Source organism: Taudactylus pleione, unplaced genomic scaffold, assembly GCF_031769625.1.
Source record: "Taudactylus pleione unplaced genomic scaffold, aTauple2 ptg000219l, whole genome shotgun sequence".
Lineage (NCBI taxonomy): Eukaryota > Metazoa > Chordata > Amphibia > Anura > Myobatrachidae > Taudactylus > Taudactylus pleione.
Genome location: NW_028284621.1, coordinates 356,020 through 380,180, shown reverse-complemented (window position 1 = coordinate 380,180; position 24,161 = coordinate 356,020). Strand labels below are relative to the sequence as shown.

Sequence of the window (24,161 nt, the reverse complement as noted above, 5' to 3'; positions counted from 1 at the left end):
ACTTGGTTGAATTCAGGTATTCTTTATCTTTATCTAACTGCTGGTATGTCTGTATCTTGCAGGGTGATAGAGGTATAGACGGATTTCCTGGAAAGCTAGGTCCTGAAGGAAAAGAGGTAAGTGATCACATCGGAACCAGCGGCTGATCACGTTCTAGTCACGTAAGGTCGACAAAATACGGAACACAAGGTGAACAGGAATAGATCTAGGTCTAAGCTAATAACCATTAAAAAACAGCAAAAGGTATATGAACAAAATGGACCTCGATGTCCTAATCAGAACCTATTCCAGGCCCTTGCTAAATAACAGGCCTGGTCCTATATGTAAGCACACTAAGGGGTATGTTTACTAAAGTGCAGGTTTTTAGAAGGGGAGATGTTGCCCATAGCAACCAATCAGATTCTACTTAACATTTATCTAGCACCTTCTAGAGTAGGGGTGGGCTGTAGGCGGCACCCCAGCTGTTGCAGAACTAAACATCCCAGCATGCCTTGCTACAGTTTTGCTATTTGGCCATGTTAAAACTGTTGCAAGGCATGCTGGGAATTGTAGTTCAACCATATCTGGAGGTCCTCTTATTGCCCACCCCTGTTCTAGTGGATAATAGCAAGAATTTGATTAGTTGCTATGGACAACAAATCCACTTCTAAAAGCCTGCACTTTGGTAAATATACCCCAAGTATCCATGTTGGTGCACTGCACTATTTTCAGGTGCACCAACACGATCACACTAACTGCCTCTCTGGGGCGGATTCAATTAGCTGCAAACTAACGATGGCAGTTTGCACTGCCCATTTATACACCTATTACTATAGGCAGATTCTCCTCTTCCCTCCAAAGCCTACGAGCAGAATCTGCTTTCTTAAGTTAATGCGCAGAAGCCTCCAGGAACCGTTCTGACGGCTCCTGTATCTATTTGAATCTGTCCCTATGTGCGTTAGATACAGTACAGTACATATCCATCTCTCTTCAAATATTCAACAAGTTTTTTTTTTAATGAAAGATGATGCCCGTATACTGGTACATTTTCTGTGCATTCCTACATGTAGCACATTCTTATCCCCTGTAGAAAGATGCTGTGCACAGTATTTATGGCCTGGGTTGGGTGAGCATAATAGGTACTTCTGAACTGTAGCAGAAACCACCTGCAGTATTGTGGAGTTACTCAGCACCGTGAAGTTAAAGGATAATGTTACTTTAGGTAAACATTTTCTATAACATCAAACCCCCCAAATAAGAAGAGATGGATTGTCCCAACGCAAAGACCCTGCAATTCAGAAGAACCCAATCCCACGCCAGCTAAGGAAAGGCTTCTTGTCCCTACGTTGACAATCAAGAACATTTAGCCCGGCTCTGTACGTTGCTAGCCCAAGCTTTGATTGGGCGCAGCCTTAGCTCTGTCATATCAGCGTTAGGAGATGAAGTAGATCAGTCTGTGACTCCTCTTTTCCTGGGTGCCAACATGAACATTGGAGAAAGATGGGACAGTATCACGACGTGAGGAGAGGAACAGAGGGAAGGGAATATCTTCCCTGCATGAAAAAGGAAATTGCATTAGTCCCTCCTTTGTATAGGTTCCCCGTTATCTGGAGTTACTCCTTACTCTAAACGAGGCCCATTATTTCAGCTTTACGTTGCTTAACGATTTTATTACAGCAATATATAATTGAATGTACATTTCTTTATTTCTTTTACTAACAGGGCCTTAAAGGCAGCATTGGCTTACCGGGTCTGAAAGGCCTTAAAGGAGACAGCGTAAGTGTGACCCTATCAGCGCAGCGCAAATGTGTTTAATGACTGCACTTGAGAAACTTTACTTTTAAGTAGGGAAACTTGTGACTTACACGTCAAACAAAAATGTCATAAATCAATTTTATTTGCAATGTTATAATAAAATTAATGCAGTTTCCTTTCCTAGAGGTTTGAACACTGGGCCTGATTCAGAGCCGGACGCTATATGCGCTCGCTCGTTCAGAAAAAGGGGCCGGATATTTAAATAGAGAGCTCGCTCTTTGCGGTCTGTTGACACCTCTATGTGTGAACGAGTGAACGAAACATGCGCTCGCTATTTTTTAAAAAACGCCCCCTGGCCGCTCGCATCCTACGTCATCTCCGCTATTTTATTAGATTAATCGAGTACATCGAAAGGCTTATGAACTGCTCGCACTGCTTGTGGTAGGATTTTCCTACCGCAATCATGCGAGCAGTTCAGGCTAAAAGACAACCAAGTGACGTGGTCGATGACGCTGCTTTGTTAATTATGCACACCCTTAAAACGCCCGTTTTGACCATTTGGCACGCCTGCGTTCGGATCTCCACTCCCCGTTTTCAAGCACCTTCCCCTGTTACCACCCACAAATGCCTCATTCTGTCACTCAAATTAGCAGGCACTCGCTATTTTGCGAGCACACAATTTCCGACCGCAATGACTGGTTCGCGCATGCGTATTACAACCCATATGCATGCGCAGTTGTGCGAACATCGCTCGGAGCGAACATGCGGTCGCTTACGAGCGGCTCGGAATCAGGCCCACTTTCCCTAATTATTAAGACCGATCAGCGGCTCATGTCTATTTAATCTGCTGTAGATATTAGTTCACTGAAAAGATTCCAGGTACACTAGATTGGCACGAGAACCCTGTATCCTGCCATGTTGCACCGTTCTATACTTATTCATACTGTACGGAGCCTCACAGTGCCGCTCAGCCTCATGACCCATAGAGGTGTTAGAGCCTGTCCTGTCAGTTTTACACATTTACCTACGGATCCACCTTTCATATATACCTGGTTGTCTCAGATTTTTAGAGGTAAATTTACTAAGAATCGTGTCGAGATTGCAATCTCGGGTGAGTTTAACCATTTTCAGCAACTCGGAAATTTAGTAAACGCAAATATGGGAAAGATTTCTCTAGACAGAAAATCTCGGGTGAGAATGCAATCTCGATTCAATACACCATCGGCCAAACTCGCAAGTACTTTCCGTGGAAAATATACCACTTGGGAATTTACCAAGAATTGTGATTATAATCACGGGTGTAATTTAAGCAAACTCGGTCCTGAGTAGAAGTTTTAAATGGACTACCCCTTGAGCTGCGAGTTTGGCAGATCTGTGTATGTTTCTGCCTGTAATTACTGTCTAAAGGGTTAATGTACAAAAGAAAAAAAAATGACGTAGGGTTCCCCCCAAAAGCATAACCAGCTCCGAACTTTTTTATAGTGGGAGTACGGGTAGCTGGTCGCCTGCTGGCACTTGTAGTTCCACAAGTGCCAAAGCGCAGGCATACTGGCTCCTGCAGAACTACTGTAAAAAACAATAGTATTAATCTATTCTTCACACTATTACCCCTGCACCCACCGGCCAGGGGTGCAGGGAAGTGCCCCGGGCTTCAGTGTAAGCCTGGGGTGCTCAGGAGAGAGGGACCCCTTTATTGGGGAGGGGTTTTCCCATCCCCCTAAGATCCCCGGCTTGTGCTGACTAGCTTGGGGTGTTAAAGCTTTGGCCGGGGAGACCCGGTGAAAGGGTCCCCTGGCTGTAGAATCACACCCCGGCTAGATTTTAGTCCGGTGCTGGTTTTAAAAATAGGGAGAGCTCTAAGCCATATCTTCCCCCTATTTTTAAAACCAGCACTGGCTATGGGTGACCAGTGCTGGTTCATAAAATACCGGGGGAACCCTACTCGGTTTTTTTCCGGTATTTTAGAACCAGGACTGGCTCAGGAGCCCGAGGCTGGTTATGCTTTTTTGGGGGTAACCCTACATTTTTTTTTTTTTACATTAACCCTTTATTTCTTTTTTAAACTCACAAGCAGCCTGCACATAGCTCACTGACATGTGCAGGCTGCTTGTTCGGGTGAGTTTGGATGCGGTCAGACTCAGGGAACTCGGCAGAGAAATCTCGATCACATACACTATCAGAAAACACGATTTCGGAAAATCCCAATTCTTCCGAATATTTGAGAGTATTAGCAGGCAAAAATCACCTGAGTTTCAGCGATGCAAATCGAGTTTCAACTCAGGCAATCTCGACAAGTTACAGTACATGGCAAGTGTCCCAGACAGCAAATGATTGTCCTCCTGGACCAGACTACATAAGGTGGAAAAATCAGTGAAATATAAGAAATGCTAGATAATGCTTCTTGTACAAGGATATAGTTGCTGATATCCTGAGCATAACATCTTGTTCTGTTTTATGACATTACAGACCTATATATATATATATATATATATATATATATATATATATATATATATATAGCGGCCTATGTATCAAGCTGTTTTTTTTACATAAAATTATGCAAAAACTGCAGTTTCTGCATAATTTTCTGCATTGTAGTTATGTACTGAAAACACAATGCAGGGGATTTCACAGAAATCTCCAGCAGAGCTTTAATTAGCACTTCAGATCGCAGTCCCCATTATTAAAAATATTGTGACTACGATCTGGCCCCTATGTACTAAACTCCAAAAAGCAAAGTTTTTTGGTGTTTAGCCCCAGTAGTTTACACCATCTACAGATGGTGTTAACTGCTGTAGGCCTATGGGCGCTCCAGGGGCAGGAGAGAGATCTTTCAATCTCTCTCTCGCAGGCCCCGGGCCGACTCCGGAAGCTGACATTGTGCACATGCAGGTTCCCCCAGGAGAAGTCTTTCATTTCTGTGAAAGACTTACACAATTTGCCGGGGATATAACTAACAGGATCAGCGGTTATCGCAGCCACTGTCCCTGCGAGTTCCCCTTGGTACATAACGGGGATATTTTAATTAAAAATGAAAATATCCCCTACCATATGGATAGATAATCATTTTGGCGGTGCCGCGATTATTTGTAAATAGACCCCATAGTCTTAGTTACTGTCCGCCAGGCATAGCACAATATTCCTGATTTGTTTGCTTGAATAATTAAACTTAATAGATACACCAAAGGTATTATAAAGCGTTAGCTACAATATATAGAGAATACTACTATTTAATATGGTCCAGCAATAGGTTCCCTTAATTCCATCCCAAATAAAAAATACATGGGTGTAGTGTCCAAATGGAGGGATAGGTGACATGAAATGCCAGTCCGGTTTGGGTCTGCAAAATCCTGAAATGTATGCACTTAAAACTGTGCCATATAAAGCGACTCTTATATGGCTAAATATAAATACTTCCTAGCGTGTGTAATATTAGATATATTGTGTACTGTAACAATGACTGTAACTAAGTCATCTGTTCTCTGAATGACTTGTTTTGCTTCCTTTTTGAAGGGTGAGAAGGGAGAAATCGGGACACCCGGATTACCTGGCAGTGCCGTAAGGAATATTTACTTGTATCTGTTGTTGTTGTTGTTGTTGTTGTTGTTGTTGTTGTTGTTGTTGTTGCATTGCTGCAGATGTTGCATTTTATTTACTTTTTTTGACTGTTGAAGAATAAAAAATAAAATTAATATCGAACAGGAAACTTTTTGTATGTGTAAGTTAACTGACTTCTTATCTCCTAGGTTCAGCTGGAAGGACTGAAGGGAGAACAAGTGAGATTTCCTAATTTTCTTTTCTTTTACTTTATATTATGTTTTTACTATAACTGGAAAAATGACTTTTTTCACGGGTCAAAAAATAACAGCCCCAGAAATGACGAATGTATAACTGTAAACTAAACACGGAAGAAATATTGGCATCTGATCTCCGGATAGAAAGGTAATGACTAAATATTGTTCTTCCCCTGACTCCGCTACACGGCCATGTGTTTCCATAATCCCAATATTATTATCACTTACACTGGTAAGGACAGAAGTACATTACTCCATATACTTTGTATATAACCAAACTTGTCAATGTACAGTAACAATCACATGGTTTATTTAATAATAGCAATTGCGAAGAATCTAACACACTGGGCGAAATGTAATTGCTTGCACGGAGCAGGCATCAGCGAGTTTGCCCGATGATTTAAAGGGGCAATCATTTAAAAGGCAAAACAAACCTGGTTTTGCCTTTTAAATTAGTGCCCCTTTAAAATATGGGGTAGACTCGCCGGTAACACGCCGCTGTGTGCATGGTGCAATCTATTACATTTACCCCAATATGTGTTTACAATTCTATTCCTATTTAATAAAGTTTTCATCTTTTTTTATTGCGTTTTTATAGAAGTATCAGCCAGATACTTGTACAGTGTATTTGCGCGACCAACTACAACTCATCTGTCTGTCAGTCATGCTGAATCACCTGGCATGTTCCGACAGATGTGATCATTTCTGAGCTGCATGTTGGCCGCAGTGAACAGTGTATGTGCTGCCGCGGGCCGTCGACATTGCCCCTGTCTCTTCACAGGGGAGGAATGCGGAAATGTCTCCTCCACAGGGGAGGAACCCAGAACCATGATATTGTGTGACCAATCTGACGATACACTGTGAAAAAAATAAAAATAAAAATATATATATATATATATATATATCATACTTGCCAACTTTTTCGGGGCACTGCGTGGCAGAGATGGGCGGGTCCAGAGGCGTGATGAAGCGATTGTGTCATGGTAACCCCGCCCCCAGCTATACAATGCCACGAGTATCGGCATTGTAAAGAGGTGACACGGTGACGCGATTCAATGTGAATTGCGTCATTGGACACCTGTACCGCCCACTTCACTCGTGAAGTGAGCGACTGCGGCCAGATGGCCTCTGCCCCCAGGAGACTTGCCCACTTTTCTGGGCGGCTGGGAGCGCCAAACGATTTTTGGGAGCCCCTTACCATTCCGGCTGGATGGGCAATAATGGTGTATGTATGGTCATCATATCTGCTGGGTGTCAGGCTGGTCTGACAGACATTTTATCTGACAGCGTATGCCCAGCATAAATCAAGGGTTCTCAACTCAAGTCCTCAACTACCACCAACAGGCCATGTTTTGTGGATTTCTGTAATCATGCACAGGTGAGTTTATCTGTTTTTCTGGGTCAGTAATTATCCCACCTGCTCCCACAGGGAGAAACCCTCAAAATGTGACCTGTTGGGAAAATGTGAGGGTTGAGGCTGAGAAGAACCACTGCTCTAAGTTAATACAACTTTGTTTTTCCTTCATTTATTCAGTGTAATATTCATTCCCTAATACCCATTTTTTGTTATCTCAGGGGATACCGGGGCCACGGGGGCCACAAGGGTTTGCGGGACCACCTGGACCAGCAGTAAGTCACTAATAAAAGCTGTATTCAAAGGGAGGAACTGTCCATTAAAAGAATGTAAATTGATTTTGTTGCAGTGAATTCATCTCTGATCTAGCCAGCGTCATGGATGCGGAATTACACTTATTTATAGAAAAGTATCTTTGAACATTAGTAAAACCTATTTGATTTAAGTAAATAAATACACAGAGAAAACAATATTAACATTTTAGGCATATTTTGGAACTGTGGATCTCAACAGCGCTGTTACTAATGTCCCGATTCCCATATAAAATGTCTATACAGGGAATATTCAATAAAGGAGAGAAAAAAATCACTTCTCACAATTCAATCCACAATCCACCCATCTCTGGGCCAGATACATTAGCGATCGCAACTGCAATTACGCATGCAACCGGCAGATTGTTATGCACTGAGCGTGCACGAAGACTCCACTGCGATTGGGCCTGCTACTGCAGTGACTACGCAGACCATCGCAGAGTGATTGACAGGAAGTGAGTGTTTGGGTGTGGTGATGGGGGGATGGTCCGCGAAACGCAGGCGTGCCAGTGCATTTGAACGCCGTTACAGTGGCGTGCATAAATTAGCCATTGCGATGCCATACGCAGCTTGAGCTTTCACTGCGTGCGATGAAGTTACCAATTCCTGAGTAAGGTCCGAGCTCTTGCAAGTGTGCACGAGGCTCCGATTGTATTCGATATTACCGATGGTTTTGCAGACTTGCTAAGTATTACGGATGTGTGTAAGGTAAAGTGGGAGTCCTTATGTTAGGCTGCGACGGCATAGCAATTGCAATCATTAGAATATTATTCACAGTGAGACTGCGTGCGTAATCGCAGTTGCGGTCGTTAATGAATCAGGCCCTCTGTTACTGTGTATATTTTCATGTGACTAGTTACTCCAGAAATACATTGTTTCTTATTGCAATCAATAAAAGTACAGCCTCTCCATCTTTCACAGTGTAGGGGCTATACAGTGTAGAGGCTATACAGTGCAGAGGCTATACAGTGCAGAGGCTATACAGTGCAGAGGCTATACAGTGCAGAGGCTATACAGTGCAGAGGCTATACAGTGCAGAGGCTATACAGTGCAGAGGCTATACAGTGCAGAGGCTATATAGTGTAGAGGCTATATAGTGTAGAGGCTATACAGTGCAGAGGCTATACAGTGCAGAGGCTATACAGTGTAGAGGCTTTACAGTGCAGAGGCTATGCTTTTATTGATGGTGAGAAGTGTTTTTTTTTTTCTCTCCTTTACTGAATATTCCCTGAAAATACATTTTTAAAGGAATCTGAACATTAGTAGCAGCGCTGTTGAGATCCACATTGATATTGCTCATATCCATGTTTGGAGCAGTGGGTTGATTTGCTTTTCTTTGTGGGAGACAGAGCATGGGTGTAATAACTTCAGTGTTGCTGTTTGCAAAACTGGATAATGAGTGTCAGTCTCAGATATAAATTATGTATCCAATAATGTGTAGCAAAAGCTTAGGTACAAATTTAATCTTCCACAGTTGGTGAGTGAATCACAAATAAACTGGAATAATAATCCTTAATAGGAAAAATGATGGAAGCTGTGCAAAGGAGTAGTCCCTTGGTACTCACTGAATTGTAGTCCTCTTTGTCAGACTCCGGTCTGAGGGTTCTATTTACTAAGCAGTGTTAGGAGACAGAGTGAAAAGTAATAAGAATCCAGTTTTGCAAACAGCAACACTGAAGTTATTACACCGGAATGGGTATGAGTGCGAAGCAGCGGAAGCCCGACAGCGCTGGAAATCCCGATCGTGGATAGGTAAGTATCCACTAACCTAACCTAACCCCCCTAACCCTAACCCTCCATAGGGGTGCCTAACCCTAACTTTCCCCCCAAGTGCCTAACCCTAACCACCCCCTTCCCCGCTGCCTAAACCTAAGTCCCCCGGGGGGGTGCCTAACCCTAAGTCCCCCCCCGGGGGTGCCTAACCCTAACCCTCCCTCCCCCTAGCCTAACCCTAACCCTCCCGGGGGAGTGCCTACCCCTAAGTCTCCCCCGGGAGCCCTAAACCTAACCCCCCCCCCCCCGCGGCTGTCCGCTCGCGGCGCCCGGCATCACTACGATCGTGATGCCGGGCGCCGGTCTCCAGGCGTCGGGGAAATGCGGGCGTCTACATCTAGACGCCCGGCATTTCACCCTTGCCGGGATAAGACAGGCGGGAAGCCAGCTGCCGGTATTTAGGCAGTCGGCTTCCCGATTGCTTCCCATTACACCCTAGCTCTGCTATTATAATCATTGGACATTTGGTTCCTATTTCAGATTGATATTCCAATTTCGGTTTTTGTTCTAGCAGTGCTGAGGTTCTTGTTTAAGTCCACTCTGTTATTAACCTACTAGTTACTAAACTAATTAACTATGTTATGTCTATTTTATTACATTTGTATTTTTACTATATTTTCTGTTGCTCATGGTGTTTTAAAGCGCCATTGCAGTATATTTCTGTTTCATCTCTCTTTTTGCATTGGAGACAATTCTGCAATTTGGCAGCTACACCCTCTTAGCTCACACACTACAGGTCCCCATCAGGCGCCAGGGTATTTTGTGACTGTCTCTTTGTGGGAGACGGCTGTAGCTTGGAAGCGCCCTGATTGGAGTTTTTTTTTATTATATTTTGGAACTTTCGGTATTGTTTTGTCCATGACAATAGTCATTTATTTTTGCAATATATGTTTATTGTTTTTGTAAAATACATTAGCAGGGACTTTTTACAGGTTGCCAGTGGGCCAGAATATAAGTTAAGGAGCCAAAAGGAGGGGTCAGAGGGAGTTTCCTTGCCCGCTATAGACTTAGCAATAGAAATTACTTGGTCCCAGAAGGGGCGTAGGAGACTGTACTCCCACCAAATGTGCAGCGGGGAGCCTGTCTCCATGTCATAATGGCAACATTTATCAGGTAGTCCAGGAAACATCTTTGCTAGCATAAGAAGGCATCTGTACCAGCGTGACAGAACCTTAAATTGTGCCTCAGTCACAGAGTAAATAACGGAACAAGCAAACGTATTTTGAAAACTTCTCTTCCAGTCACAATCCTCTAAATCAAGGTGTAAATCTCGCTCCCAGTCTTTAGCGTACTTGGGGGGGGGGGGAGGTGTGGCAGAGTACATATGTTCAATCAGGAGTGCGTAGCACCCGAGAGAGAGAACGCGCCGGGGCACAAAGGGGCCAGGCACATGTCCTCAAAGGTAGTTAAGGGTCTGATACTAGCCGCGCGAACATCACGCCTTTGTATAAAATGCTTCAATTGTAAATATCTCCAAATCTCAGTTGGGGGAAGATCCCACTTAGCCTACAGAGCAGAGAGGGAAGACACGCTCCCCCCCATTCACCAACTGGCCAACTCGCTGCCCTCCATGATGCCTCTATACGGTAAACACAGAACCGGCGACACCCGGGGGAAAGTCATGACTACTAAAAAGAGAGGTCAGAGGGGAGAATATGGAGGACACGCATGTTAGTTTCCGAACTCTATTCCAACGGGCCAGTGTGGGGCCAATGGTGGCATAAGAGACAACAGGAACTTTGGACCTCCAGGGGTACTGCACCATATGTATGGGAAGAAAGTGATTCTCAGGGTGAATCCACTGCTTAATGTCAGCTGTCTATGACCACTCCATTAACCTACCCAACACAACAGTGTCATAATAAGCTGAGCAATGCGGCCACTGGAGTCCCCTCATGTGTCTCCGTCTAAAGAGGATTGCGTGATGATACCGAGGTCTTTTGTTTCACCATACAAAGTCTCTAACATATTACGTAACTCCCAAAACCAAAAAAAAAAAACCCTATGAAGGACATTCATTTTAATTACACTGATTCTACCGAACCACAAGAGCCGCTTGGTACACCAGTCTCTAAGTTCAGAGCGGACTGTAAGGAGTAAAGGTTTAAATTTAACATCAAGCAAACGGGAAGAGTCAGTATGTAGGGTGACTCCGAGGTACTTGAGGCTAGAGGCATGCCAGATAAATGGGAAGGAGTGTTTGAGCCTTTCAGTAGAGTGGGGGGGGGAAGCAGCCGACACATTCACTGTTATAGATTTAGAAATATTCACTTTAAAATTAGATAGTGTATCAAATTGCTGACACTCGGACATCAGGTTAGGGATTGAAACAACTGGGTTTGACAAGACAGCAGGTCGTCTACAAACAATGCTAATTAGTAGAGATGAGTGGGTTCGGTTTTACTTGGTTCTTTTCTCCACAATAGCGCAAGTTTGGATTAGTTCGGATTTATCTTATTGGCTGTCCGGCTCTCTCGTGTTTTGGATAGCCAATAAGATAAAACTGAACTAATTCGAACTTGCGCTAATGTGGCAAAAAGAACCGAGTGAAACACGGAAAAACCTCCAAACATAATATAAAAATTATAGGGGGAAAGGGGACATCTCTACCTAGTGCCATTTTTAATCTGGACTGGGTCCGAAAGGGGCCTATTAATTCTAATCTGAGCAGTGAGGAAACGATAAAGTGCCATTATCCAATGAAGGCCTACAGAACCTAGACCCAGGTGTCTCAAAACCCCTTCCATAAATATCCAGCTGATCCTATCGAATGCCTTCTCGGCATCACTTGAAATCATCACCACTGGGACGGAGCCAACAGAAGCCAGATGAATTAGATCTATAGCTTTAGTGGTATTATCCCATGCCTCCGTCCCAGGTACAAAACCCACCTGGTCCGAGTGTATAAGGCTAGGAAGCAGAGTTTTAAGTAATTCGTTTTGCAAACACTTTAGCGTCGGTATTAAGAAGGGATATTGGCCGGTAGCTAGCACACTGAGCCAGATCTTTACCTGCCTTGGGGATGACAGTAATGTAAGCCTCCAAAAGGGAGAAGGGAGAGTCTAACCAGGCACTTTCCTCCTCTGACAACTTGGGGAGGCCAGATTTGCGGAGGTACTGCGCCACAAGTTCCTGAGAAGAGGCAAGTAACTCAGTAGACAATAGGTCCCAGAGATTATATAATTTGGTATAATAGGAGTGGAATGTGTTGCACCCCTACAGAATCTCTCACTATTTGAATGTACAAAGTGGCTCTCTGGGAACGCAGAGCTCTCGCTAATAATCTACCCGGCTTATTACCCCACTGAAAAAAGCGGTTTCTACAAAGTCGGTAGTCTTTTTTTAATATTGTCAAAGAGCAAAGCATTGAGGGTAGACCTAGTCTCAATCAGATCAGATAGGACCTGAGGGGAAGGGGAAGACTTAAGTGCAATTTCCAAAACTCTCAATTGATGGAGCAGGGTGAGTTTCCTAATCACTTTCTCATGTTTAATCATTGAGCCTAGCTGGATAAGTTTCCCACGTAACACGCATTTGTGAGCCTCCCACACTGTGACCCTAGAGACCTCAGGTGTCGTTAATCGTCTCAGCCAATCGAGACTTACAGCACGGCTCAGCCAAAATGTGTTCGTTGAGATGCCACGTGCACTGCTTAAAAAAGGGGCCGGAGATCTCAAGGGTCAGAGAGATGGGAGCGTGGTCTGACCAGGTAATAAGGCCTATAGTAGTGGATTGAATGAAATGTAAAAATCTATGTGGGTGTAAGAAATAGTGTAACCTGGATCAAAGTCCCTCAGACCCTGATGAAATATTGACCAGAGAGACGAAACACAGAGCAGTGCTGGATCTATTTCCTCTAGGAACAAACACTATACATTGTTACAAAATAATAATACAATGCACAATAAATCACAGTGGTGGCCATTAACTAGGATCAATGCTTAGTACACACACAGACTGGTCGGATCATTTAGTGCATTTGCCATGAGTTAATACCTTACTTTAGATATATATATGCATATATATATTATATGTATATACTTTATATATTCACAGAAAAGTTGTACTATTGAATTCCAAAAAGGACTCTTTTGCTATTCCTGTGTACTGAGAAGTTTAGTCACCAAATGGGTTTTATAGAGAAAAAAAATCTAGCGCTGACATCTGCTGGTTAAAATAAATAATTACACTCTATTACATTAGAGTACATTTCATTAAGTAAGTAATATGATCCAAAGGTATTTTTTCTAATGAAATAAATACATTATAGTTTATGGTATTATATTTTAATAGGACCAAACTAAAACTCTAATTAAAATATCTCTGTGCTGGGTTTAACTGTTTAAACTCAATACACCGCTAGTGAGTTTCAACAATTAAACCCAGCACACAGATGTTTGAATTACAGTTTTAATTCAGTGCTATCAAAATATAATACCATAAAACATAATATATTTATTTCATTAGAAAACATACCTTTAGATCATACAGTATAACTTATTTAATGAAATGTACTATAATGTGATGGAGTGTAATTATGTATTTTAACCAGCAGGTGTCAGCACTAGATTTTTATTCTCAACCCATTTGATGACTAGACTTCTAGAGGATTTACTCAATGTTACCTGCATCACTAAATAAACCGCGTACAGTACCATATAATAATGAAATAATGACACAGAGCTGGCGTTTTAAAAATGTATGTAAATTTTATTTTTGGCCACTTGGTGATCGAAAAATTGAGAAGATAAATTGTTGGCGCCATTTGAAGAACGAACATGGCAAACATTCAACCACACTGACCAAACATGGGTGTTCCACTCTCCAAATAACAGAACCCACCATCCAGGTGGTGTAGCCATGTCCTGCCCAGGCCGATTGGCCTATATACTGTAGCTTGTGTTGTAAGCAGGAGATTGCACCCATTAAAAATGTTGTTTTACTTAAGTGATTGCTATGTTATTTTCTGTTATAAATTATCATTTGAGACGTGTCTGGGCCCCCCGTGTTTTGATTTTGGGTCTAATTAATCATTGTGTTTAGGGTTTGACAAAACCACCCCCAATTGTTTTGGTTAGAGATGTGTGCGTACTCCCGTGTTTTGGTTTCGGATCTGGATTCATCTTAGTGTTTTGGTTTTGGTTTTGGATTCGGATACAAATCAATAAAAACAGCTAAAATAATCCGTATCCAAAACCCACGTTCGTTTTTTAAATCCGAGTTCCGAACCAGCAACAGTTCTGAACTGGGTGTGGGTTCTAACCGGAACACAAAAGTGAATCCAAACCTTGACCTGGTTCTACTCTGAACCCCTAAATTCGGATTTCAGAATTCCGGACCCACCCATCTCTAGTTTTGGTTCGGATATGGTTTTGGATTCCTTTAATATTGATAAAAACAGCTACAATCATGTAATTTGTAAATGTTTACATGCAATCCAAAACCCGAGTTTGTTTTTTGAATCCGAGTTCCCAACTTACAGCCCCACTCGGAACCTCAAAGTGGTTCCGAACTAGGACTTGATTAGACTCGGAACCCCTAAGTTAGGGTGCGTTCCTTTATCAGGAAAACCAAACCGCACATCTCTAGTTATAATAATACCACAACCTTAGACATGAATGGGGGATACAAAAAAATCATTCATGTTCGACCCTTTGATGATACATTCCCTTTATATATCTCTTACATTTCAAGTGGTTTAAAGGGGCCTAATCCCTGAGTTCTGAAAATGTGTGATTGCAGCCTTAAATAATGCAAATCTCCCCCTTAAGGGACTGGAGGGCCCAAAAGGCAGCCACGGACTTCCGGGAGCCAAAGGAGAGCAGGTGAGAACAAGTAACTAGTTTTTGTTGATTTATATTAGGTATAGTTCAAATGAATTGATAAGTTTTGCACTGTTATCGGACTCGCATTTTCCCTGACGTGTTATCAAAATCCTGCTAGAATGTAATATGGTTTGTTGATTATTGGTGGAGGTGGTTGCCGAACTGGAACAGTCTCTATGCTGCCATCTATAATGTAGGGAGCGGCACGAGCAAGGCAAAAACAGCCTTCCAAAATAAACTATTTGCAGGGTTAGGTCCCAGCTCTGTTATTTATTACTCGGCTTCAGAACTTGGAATGAAGATCACTGACTGCTGCCCCATTACGGAGCCCCTAGCAATCCCAGATGCTGCACTCCAAACGCTCTTCCTGTTGTTACTGGGCAGCGCATCTTCTCCCATCAGTGACCCTGGCACTTCCTAACTAGGGTTGAATTCTGATCCAAGTCTACTGTATGGGATCGCTGAGCCATGGACTGGCTGGTGGATAAACTCAGAGGAAGCTTTAACATGGCCATGGTGAGATCTCCCGATTCAGCCAGGATTCCAATAGGTCTAAAAAGTACAGAGTTACTGTACTTTAATTGTCTGCTGTACCCCCGCTAATGGGGTCTGATTCTGAGTTGGTGGGAAAGCGGACCAATGGGCATGTGCGAAAGAAAGAACCCTGCCCATGCGCCAAATCAGTCTCACACTAACTGACGGAGATCGCTTGGGCGGATTGATCGGTCGTTTGATGGACCACACTTTCTGTGAAATGTGCACTTCTTAATGTTCATTGATGGACGACCATGTTATCGCGAGAAGTGTCATGGGCAATTATTTCAACTTCCATGTGTTATGCAGACGGAGATAGGACGTCTGTTGCAGATGGACCTTTTGAACCTAGCATGGTGTTGGTGCAAAACCAGATACCAACGTTTCAGCTCGGGAATCAGGGCCACGTCAGAACAGGGGTCTGGATGTGTCATGTTGGCACTCGTGAAATGCTATGTTGCCCCTTAGCCAACACCCCTCCAAACACCCATTCATTGGCGAGCACTCATGCACACCTATGCAAAGCACACATTTATTTCCAGTTCCCGGCAGTCACGTACAGTATGCTCCATAGATCCCAGCATCTTGTGACAAGTGTACAATACAGAGTCTAGAGGTATAATATATTGCACAGGCAATTATGGCTAAGGGGCTTATTCATGATCTGTTATAGCACATTACACATGCGTTAATGATAGTTTCTGCATGTTTTTTGTAATGGGCCCATTCGTTATTGGGTGTCCGATAGGGGTGGCTAATATTCAGCAAACTCCGAAAATGTAACGTTTTCAGTGTTAACGTGTGGTAACCGAAGCTATCTTCAGATGGCGTTTGTTCCCGGAGCCTCCCACGATTAGGCCACGCCCCATTCACCTGAGCCCGGCGCAGCTGTAGGCACGCCTGAGAAGGAGTGCCGGCTTGCAATGACTGGCGCCCATGCAATGCATGCCCTGCTTATGCGTGAACTCAGGTCACGCATGTGTAGTGAGCCAGATCGGAGGGGTTACACTGTAACCACGGTAGCAGTGTTAGAGATGGTTAAGATAGCTGCTTTCTGCAACAGCTGTCCCCACACCAGGGCAATACTGACGTGCTCCGATAGTTAAGCATCCATTGCCGCAACTCACGGCAAGATGAATATTTAATCATCGGCCCCCAATAATGAATATGCCTCTTAGGGGTCTATTTATTAACATTATTTTTACTAAAATAAAGTGATAAAGGGCTCTATTTACTACAATCCGCATATTGAATGCGGATTGTAGTGTGATATTACCGAGTGAATTCGCATTGCGAATTCAGGCAATATCACAGGGATTTACTATAAATCCCTTGCAGGGACAGAGCTTGCGATAAAGCTCTGTCCCTGCGGATCCCATCCGCACTCTAGTCGTGGTATTTTCGGAAAAAATACCGCGACTAAGAGCCCACGCATGCGCCGACCGACCACCGCTACTACCCCCACCGACGCTAAGCCCCGCCCCCGGTGCTAAGCCCCGCCCCCCGCGATCACGGACCCCCACGACCCCCCCTCCCTTCATTAGACTTACCTGCATCCTCCTGGCCTCCGGTGATCTTCTCCGGGCTTCCCGATCAGGTGATCTCCCATACTGCACTGGGGCCCGATCACCTGATGACCGGGCCCCAGTGCACTGTGGGAGACCAGCTGACCGGAGTGGAGCCATCACCGGAGGCCCGATCACCGGTCCCTGGATTCAGGTAAGTAAAAAAAAAAATGTTTAATTTTTTTTTTTCTTTTTTTACAGCAATCAGCTTGCGGTCTGTTTAGACCACACAGCTGATTACTGGGACCGACTCCCGGCTCTGCTCTCCCCGTTAGAGCAGAGTGGGAGCCCGGTAACCAGGGGAGACCCTGGATAACGCCACCTCCAGGTGGCGTTATTATCACAGGGCTTTCCCCGGTATTTTTTTACAATTTATTTTTAGTAACTGTGGTCGGATCACATTTCCCATTACAGTTACGGGAAATGCGATCTGCTTTACTAAAAATAAGTGATACTGGGGGTTGGAGTAGAATTTTACTAATTCTACTCCAATTGCCCTGTAATAACTACAGGTGAAACTAAAATAATGTGAAAAGGGTGTGAAAACACAAAACAGCCTTTATCACTTTATTTTAGTAAAAATAATGTTAATAAATAGAGCCCATAGGCTGTTTTGTGTTTTCACACCCTTTTCACATTATTTTAGTTTCACCTGTAGTTATTACAGGGCAATTGGAGTAGAATTAGTAAAATTCTACTCCAACCCCCAGTATCACGTATTTTTAGTAAGCAGATCGCATTTCCCATAATTGTAATGGGATATGTGATCCGACCAGAGTTACTAAAAATAAATTGTTAAAAAACATCGGGGAAAGCCCTGTGATAATAACGCCACCTGGAGGTGGTGTTATCTAGGGTCTCCCCCGGTTACCGGACTCCTGCTCTGCTCTAACGGGGAGAGCAGAGGCGGGAGTCGGTCCCAGTAATCAGCTGTGTGGTCTAAACAGACCGCAAGCTGATTACTGTAAAAAAAATAAAAAAAAATTGTAAAAAAATCTTGTTTACTTACCTGACTCCAGGGACCGGTGATTGGGCCTCCGGTGATGTCTCCCCTCCGGTCAGCTGGTCTCCCATAGTGCACTGCGGCCCGGTCATCAGGTGATCTGGTCCCAGTGCAGTATGGGAAATCACCTGACTGGAGGCATGGAGGACATCACCGGAGGCACGGATCATGCAGGTAAGTGTAATTAAGGGAGAGGGGGGGTCACAGGGGGGGTGAGGGGGGTCGCGGGGGGTCTGCAATCACGGGGGCAGGGCTTAGCACTGGGGGGGCGGAGCTTAGCGCCGGGGGTGTAGCAGCGGCGGCCGGTCGGCGCATGTGCGGGCACTTTGTCACGATTTTTTTTGCGAAAATACCATGACTGGTGTGCGGAGGGGATTCGCAGGGACAGAGCTTTATCGCAAGCTCTGTCCCTGCAAGAGATTTGTAGTAAATCCCTGTGATATTGCCTGAATTCGCAATGCGAATTCAGTCGATAATATCACACTACAATCCGCATTCAATATGCGGATTGTAGTGAATAGAGCCCTTAGTGTGATATAATGGGGGAGATGTAAGAAGCCCAGAAGCGGTAAAAGCGCACGTTAGGTGCGCTGATACCACTTCTCCCCGATGTATGATCGGGGGTCTGGCTGGTAAATGACAGTGGTGCTATGCACCCCGTCATTATCGGCGCTGCTATCTACAAGATAGCAGCGCCGATAGCCTGGGCTATGTACGAACGGTCATATAGCCTGACCGTTCGGCCGGCTGTAGCTGTTGCTATCGACAGCTACAGCCTGGCGCTAGCCTATCCCCACAGCAGCTCCAGGCTGCACGCGGGGATCTCGCGATACTTGTGAGATCCCGCGCATGCTCAGTGGAGCCGGCCTGGACAGAGACACAGGGCATCAGCAGTAGGCTGATGCGCTGCTGTCTCTAGCGGGGTAGCGCCGGAGGGGGGAGTTATCGCTCCCCCTCTCCAGCCAATGAGATGTTCTTACATCTCATCGGTAGTGCTTCCTGCTTTGCCTCGGTAAAGAGGTGAAGCAGGAAGCGTTATAGCGGCACGTTGAGTGCCGCTATCATACATCTACCCCAATGAGCCCAATCCCTTGCGGCCCGTGTAAAATACAGAACACATGCTCTCAGGGCCAGGAGTGCCACATACTACCCAGGCTCTGCTGGCTAATTGTGCCACATAGAGCCTTAGTTCCTGGTACCCATTTGGACAATACAGTATATGGTCTTATCTCTTGGCCAACTCTTGACTGATAGTTTTAAAATGCCGGCGGGCAGGGATAGAGGTCAAATTTGGGAATCTCACATAGAAAACAACTTTGCACTATAATAAGACATAATAGCCAGGCTGATTGCTATATATATATTGTTATAAGTTTAGTAGCCAATCAGACAAAAAATTAGACTGATTTAGAATGTCCCACTATGGAGACTTGCCAAACAAAGGGGTAACATAACTAATTTCACCCAAAAATATTACATTGATAAGTGCAGGGGAAGTTATTTCTTTTTTTATTGCTGCAAAAAGCATCAATACAGAAACAAAATCTGATTTATCTGGCCGTCCAAGGTATAATAATAATTAGGCCCCAAATGTCATAACTTTAAGCGAAACTCCAATAGCACCTGATCCGTCTTTGGTAATTAAGGCTCTCCTCTTTTATATCACTTTGGCTGGAAAAAATGTCCAGTATCCAAAAGATAAGACAAATTAATCTCAGTGCAGCTATTCAAGTGGAAACCGAGTCCTGGCTCTTGACTGGAAAGTTGCTGTACAGTATAACACATTATCCGTCTTAGAAGTTTCCTGTGCGTATAATGATGTTTTCCGAGCTAGGCTGGTAATGGGGCATACCACTTCATCCAGATTTCATCTGCTTTTTGGCGTTCTGGTAATGAATGTCATTACAGGATAGATTACAACATTCCTAATGAGGACTTTTAGCACAAAATAAGAATTTCAATTTTGCCCCATCTGTGTACGTCTGGGGCCTGGCAGCACTTTAAGGACCTTTCTTCGTGTTTACAATTTAATTAAAATCTTATTAAATGTCTGAGTCACCAGATAATGAAAAGATATTGGAAAGTACTTTTTTGTTTCATTGTTTCCTACAAAAAAAAAATATATTTTTTTATCCATTATCTGAAAATACTGTATACCTGTGTTATTGCGACTTTATTCCTGAACCATAAATTATATGGATAAACGATTCTAGGGGCACAACTGTTTAGGTCTATTAAGGAGGCACTAGTTTTACTGTGGGTTAGTGGGAGATTCATCTAATACATTCACGATTTAGACCACGATAGCAAGGGTTGGGTATGAAATATCTGTACTGATAATGCCGGCGGTCCGAATTCCGGCAGCGTAATCCTGACGGTGGAAATCCCGATGCATGCGGGTAAGTATTCTAATCCTTCCCCTAATTCTACCCCTATCCCTAATCCAACTTCCCCACAGCCTAATCCCAAACCCCCCGCAACCTAACCCTATCCGCACCCTCCCACAGCCAAACCCTAGCCCTCCCCCCAGCAGCCTAACCCTAACCTTCCCCTCCCGCAGCCTAACCCTAACCTTCCCCTCCCACAGCCTAACGCTAACCTTCCCCTCTCGCAGCCTAACCCTAATTTTCCCCTCCCGCAGCCTAACTCTAAACTTCCCCTCCTGCAGCCTAACCCTAACTTTCCCCTCCCGCAATCTAACCCTAACCTTCCCCTCCTGCAGCCTAACCCTAACCTTCCCCTCCCACAGCCTAACTCTAAACTTCCCCTCCTGCAGCCTAACCCTAACTTTCCCCTCCCTCAGCCTAACCCTAACTGTCCCCTCCCGCAGCCTAACCCTAACCTTCCCCTCCTGCAGCCTAACCCTAACTGTCCCCTCTCACAGCCTAACCCTAACTTTCCCCTCTCGGAGCCTAACCCTAACTTTCCCCTCTCGGAGCCTAACCCTAACTTTCCCCTCTCGGAGCCTAACCCTAACTTTCCCCTCCAGCAGCCTAACCCTAACCTTCCCCTCCAGCAGCCTAACTCTAACCTTCACCTCCCGCAACCTAACCCTAACTGTCCCCTCCCACAGCCTAACCCTAACCTTCCCCTCTCACAGCCTAACCCTCCCCTCCCCTCCTGCAGCCTAACCCCAACCTTCCCCTCCCGCAGCCTAACCCTAACCTTCCCCTCCCACAGCCTAACCCTAACCTTCTCCTCCTGCAGCCTAACCCTAACTTTCCCCTCTTGGAGCCTAACCCTAACCTTCCCCTCCCGCAGCCTAACTCTAAACTTCCCCTCCTGCAGCCTAACCCTAACTTTCCCCTCCCGCAATCTAACCCTAACCTTCCCCTCCTGCAGCCTAACCCTAACCTTCCCCTCCCGCAGCCTAAGTCTAAACTTCCCCTCCTGCAGCCTAGCCCTAACTTTCCCCTCCCGCAATCTAACCCTAACCTTCCCCTCCTGCAGCCTAACCCTTACCTTCCCCTCCCACAGCCTAACTCTAACTTTCCCCTCTCGGAGCCTAACCCTAACTTTCCCCTCTCGGAGCCTAACCCTAACCTTCCCCTCCCGCAGCCTAACTCTAAACTTCCCCTCCCGCAGCCTAACCCTAACCTTCCCCTCCCGCAGCCTAACCCTAACCTTCCCCTCTCGGAGCCTAACCCTAACCTTCTCCTCCCGCAGCCTAACTCTAAACTTCCCCTCCCGCAGCCTAACCCTAACCTTCCCCTCCCGCAGCCTAACCCTAACCTTCCCCTCCCGCAGCCTAACTCTAAACTTCCCCTCCCGCAGCCTAACCCTAACCTTCCCCTCCCACAGCCTAACCCTAACCTTCCCCTCTCACAGCCTAACCCTAACTTTCCCCTCTCGGAGCCTAACCCTAACCTTCCCCTCCAGCAGCCTAACCCTAACCTTCCACTCCTGCAGCCTAACTCTAACCTTCCCCTCCCGCAACCTAACCCTAACAGTCCCCTCCCACAGCCTAACCCTAACCTTCCCCTCTCACAGCCTAACCCTCCCCTCCCCTCCTGCAGCCTAACCCTAACCTTCCCCTCCCGCAGCCTAACCCTAACCTTCCCCTCCCAACAGCCTAACCCTAAAATTCTCCTCCTGCAGCCTAACCCTAACTTTCCCCTCTTGGAGCCTAACCCTAACCTTCCCCTCCCGCAGCCTAACTCTAAACTTCCCCTCCTGCAGCCTAACCCTAACTTTCCCCTCCCGCAATCTAACCCTAACCTTCCCCTCCTGCAGCCTAACCCTAACCTTCCCCTCTCGCAGCCTAAGTCTAAACTTCCCCTCCCGCAGCCTAACCCTAACCTTCCCCTCTCACAGCCTAACCCTAACTTTCCCCTCTCGGAGCCTAACTCTAACCTTCCCCTCCTGCAGCCTAACCCTAACCTTCCCCTCCCGCAACCTAACCCTAACTGTCCCCTCCCCGTTGGCAGACAGAGATTTCCTGGTCTCTTCCTCTAAACTCCGGCGGCCGGCTGCATGATCCCATGGGTCAAATTTGCCGGCCGATGTTGCGCAGATTATCCGATGCTGCGTTGCACAACGCAGCTCGGATAAGTAGTACAGCAGGAGGCTGAATCGGGCTCTGAGTTGGAAACAAGTTCTGAGTTCGCAACCAGTTCTGCGACACACTCACGATACTCCCATAACACGCTAATCAGACACTGCATCTGAATGCGTCTGAATAGTCACCGCCCAGCAACGATAAATACATTTCTGAAACCGTACGGATCGCTACTGCGACTCTACCTATACACACATGGGAGACATGCGCTGCGCAACTCTTTATCTACATGCGCAGTTGAAAAGCATCAACCATTTGCATGGAAATAGGCTGCACGGCCCCTGCACTGTACGGAGGAGGAGGTGTAATGTGCGGTGTTTAAAGACTGGAAATTACACCTCCTCCTCCGTGCGGTGCAAGAGTCGTGCAGCCTATTGCGGTGAAGCACAGCCCCTGACCGTCCGTGGCCACCGTACATTTCAAATGTTTTTTTTAGTGGGGCGAGCAGTCCCCCTGCCCCCCCCCCCCCCTGCTCCGACGCCCATGCCTGTGGGTGATAAGGGTGTCACAATTCAACTTAAAAATTCCAATTTGGATATGGATGTTTTATACATAAATAAATAACTGTAACATTCCCTTATTCTTACACAGGGAACTAAAGGAGAAGGTGGATTCCCTGCAGTGGACGGTGCTACGGGGCCGGAGGTGAGATGTGAAAGTAAAAATAAATATACGTTTTAATAAAATACGCTGTAACTGCATTGTAATTTGGGTTTTTCCTGTATTATCTCAGAATTGTTTCTATAAGGGACCGCAGCAGAATCTCATGGAGGGTGGGATGTATCAATAAATAAGTAAATGTGGTCAACCCTGCGAAAACAGTCATTTTCTGAGGTTTGCCGTAATACATATGGTTCCCCGTATATATCAAAATGGACATATCCGCTGTGGACGGCCATCACAGCAGTCCCCATAGAATTCTATGAGGCTGCCATGTGCCCAAATGTATCAAGCTCTGGGAATCGCAACTTTCAGGAGCTGTTGCCTATAGGAACCTATTGGATTCTTCCCATGACGCATCCCCGGGTGTGAAGGATCCCTTAATCAGGGACTTGGGCATGATACAGGCCGAGGGCCGCACTTGTGCGATAGGACAGCCGAGCCTTAAACACGAAAGTCAGCACTTCACCAAGACAGCCCTACTTTGAAAGAGCAGTTCTGGAAGTTTACAGTATGACGTGCTGGTGTACATGAAATAGGGGGCGGGATGTATTACACAGTATATATAAGACACTTGATACATCCCTCTCTGAATCACACAGTATACAGTACTGCTACTACTGCAGCGTCATCTCACCGATCACACAGTATACAGTACAGAGTACTACTGCAGCATCATCTCACTTACCACACACAGTATACACAGTACAGAGTGCTACTACTGCAGCATCATCTCACCGATCACACAGTATACACAGTACAGAGTGCTACTACTGCAGCATTATCTCACTTACCACACAGTATACACAGTACAGAGTGCTACTACTGCAGCATCATCTCACCGATCACACAGTATACAGTACAGAGTGCTACTACTGCAGCGTCATCTCACCGATCACACAGTATACAGTACAGAGTGCTACTACTGCAGCATCATCTCACCGATCACACAGTATGTACAGTACAGAGTGCTACTACTGCAGCATCATCTCACTTACCACACACAGTATACAGTACAGAGTGCTACTACTGCAGCGTCATCTCACCGAT

At 45.3% G+C, this 24,161-nt stretch overlaps 1 protein-coding gene across 1 annotated transcript in view; it reads left to right on the top strand.

Annotated features, from left to right (window-relative positions):
• Positions 1–24,161, top strand: part of COL22A1 (collagen type XXII alpha 1 chain) — a 442,369-nt gene that overhangs the window by 213,382 nt on the left and 204,826 nt on the right. The window contains exons 18-24 of the mRNA XM_088478826.1: positions 63–116; positions 1,702–1,755; positions 5,248–5,292; positions 5,481–5,510; positions 7,104–7,157; positions 14,738–14,791; positions 23,043–23,096. Of these exons, the coding sequence (XP_088334952.1) occupies positions 63–116; positions 1,702–1,755; positions 5,248–5,292; positions 5,481–5,510; positions 7,104–7,157; positions 14,738–14,791; positions 23,043–23,096 (345 nt within the window). The remainder of the gene's footprint in view (positions 1–62; positions 117–1,701; positions 1,756–5,247; positions 5,293–5,480; positions 5,511–7,103; positions 7,158–14,737; positions 14,792–23,042; positions 23,097–24,161) is intronic.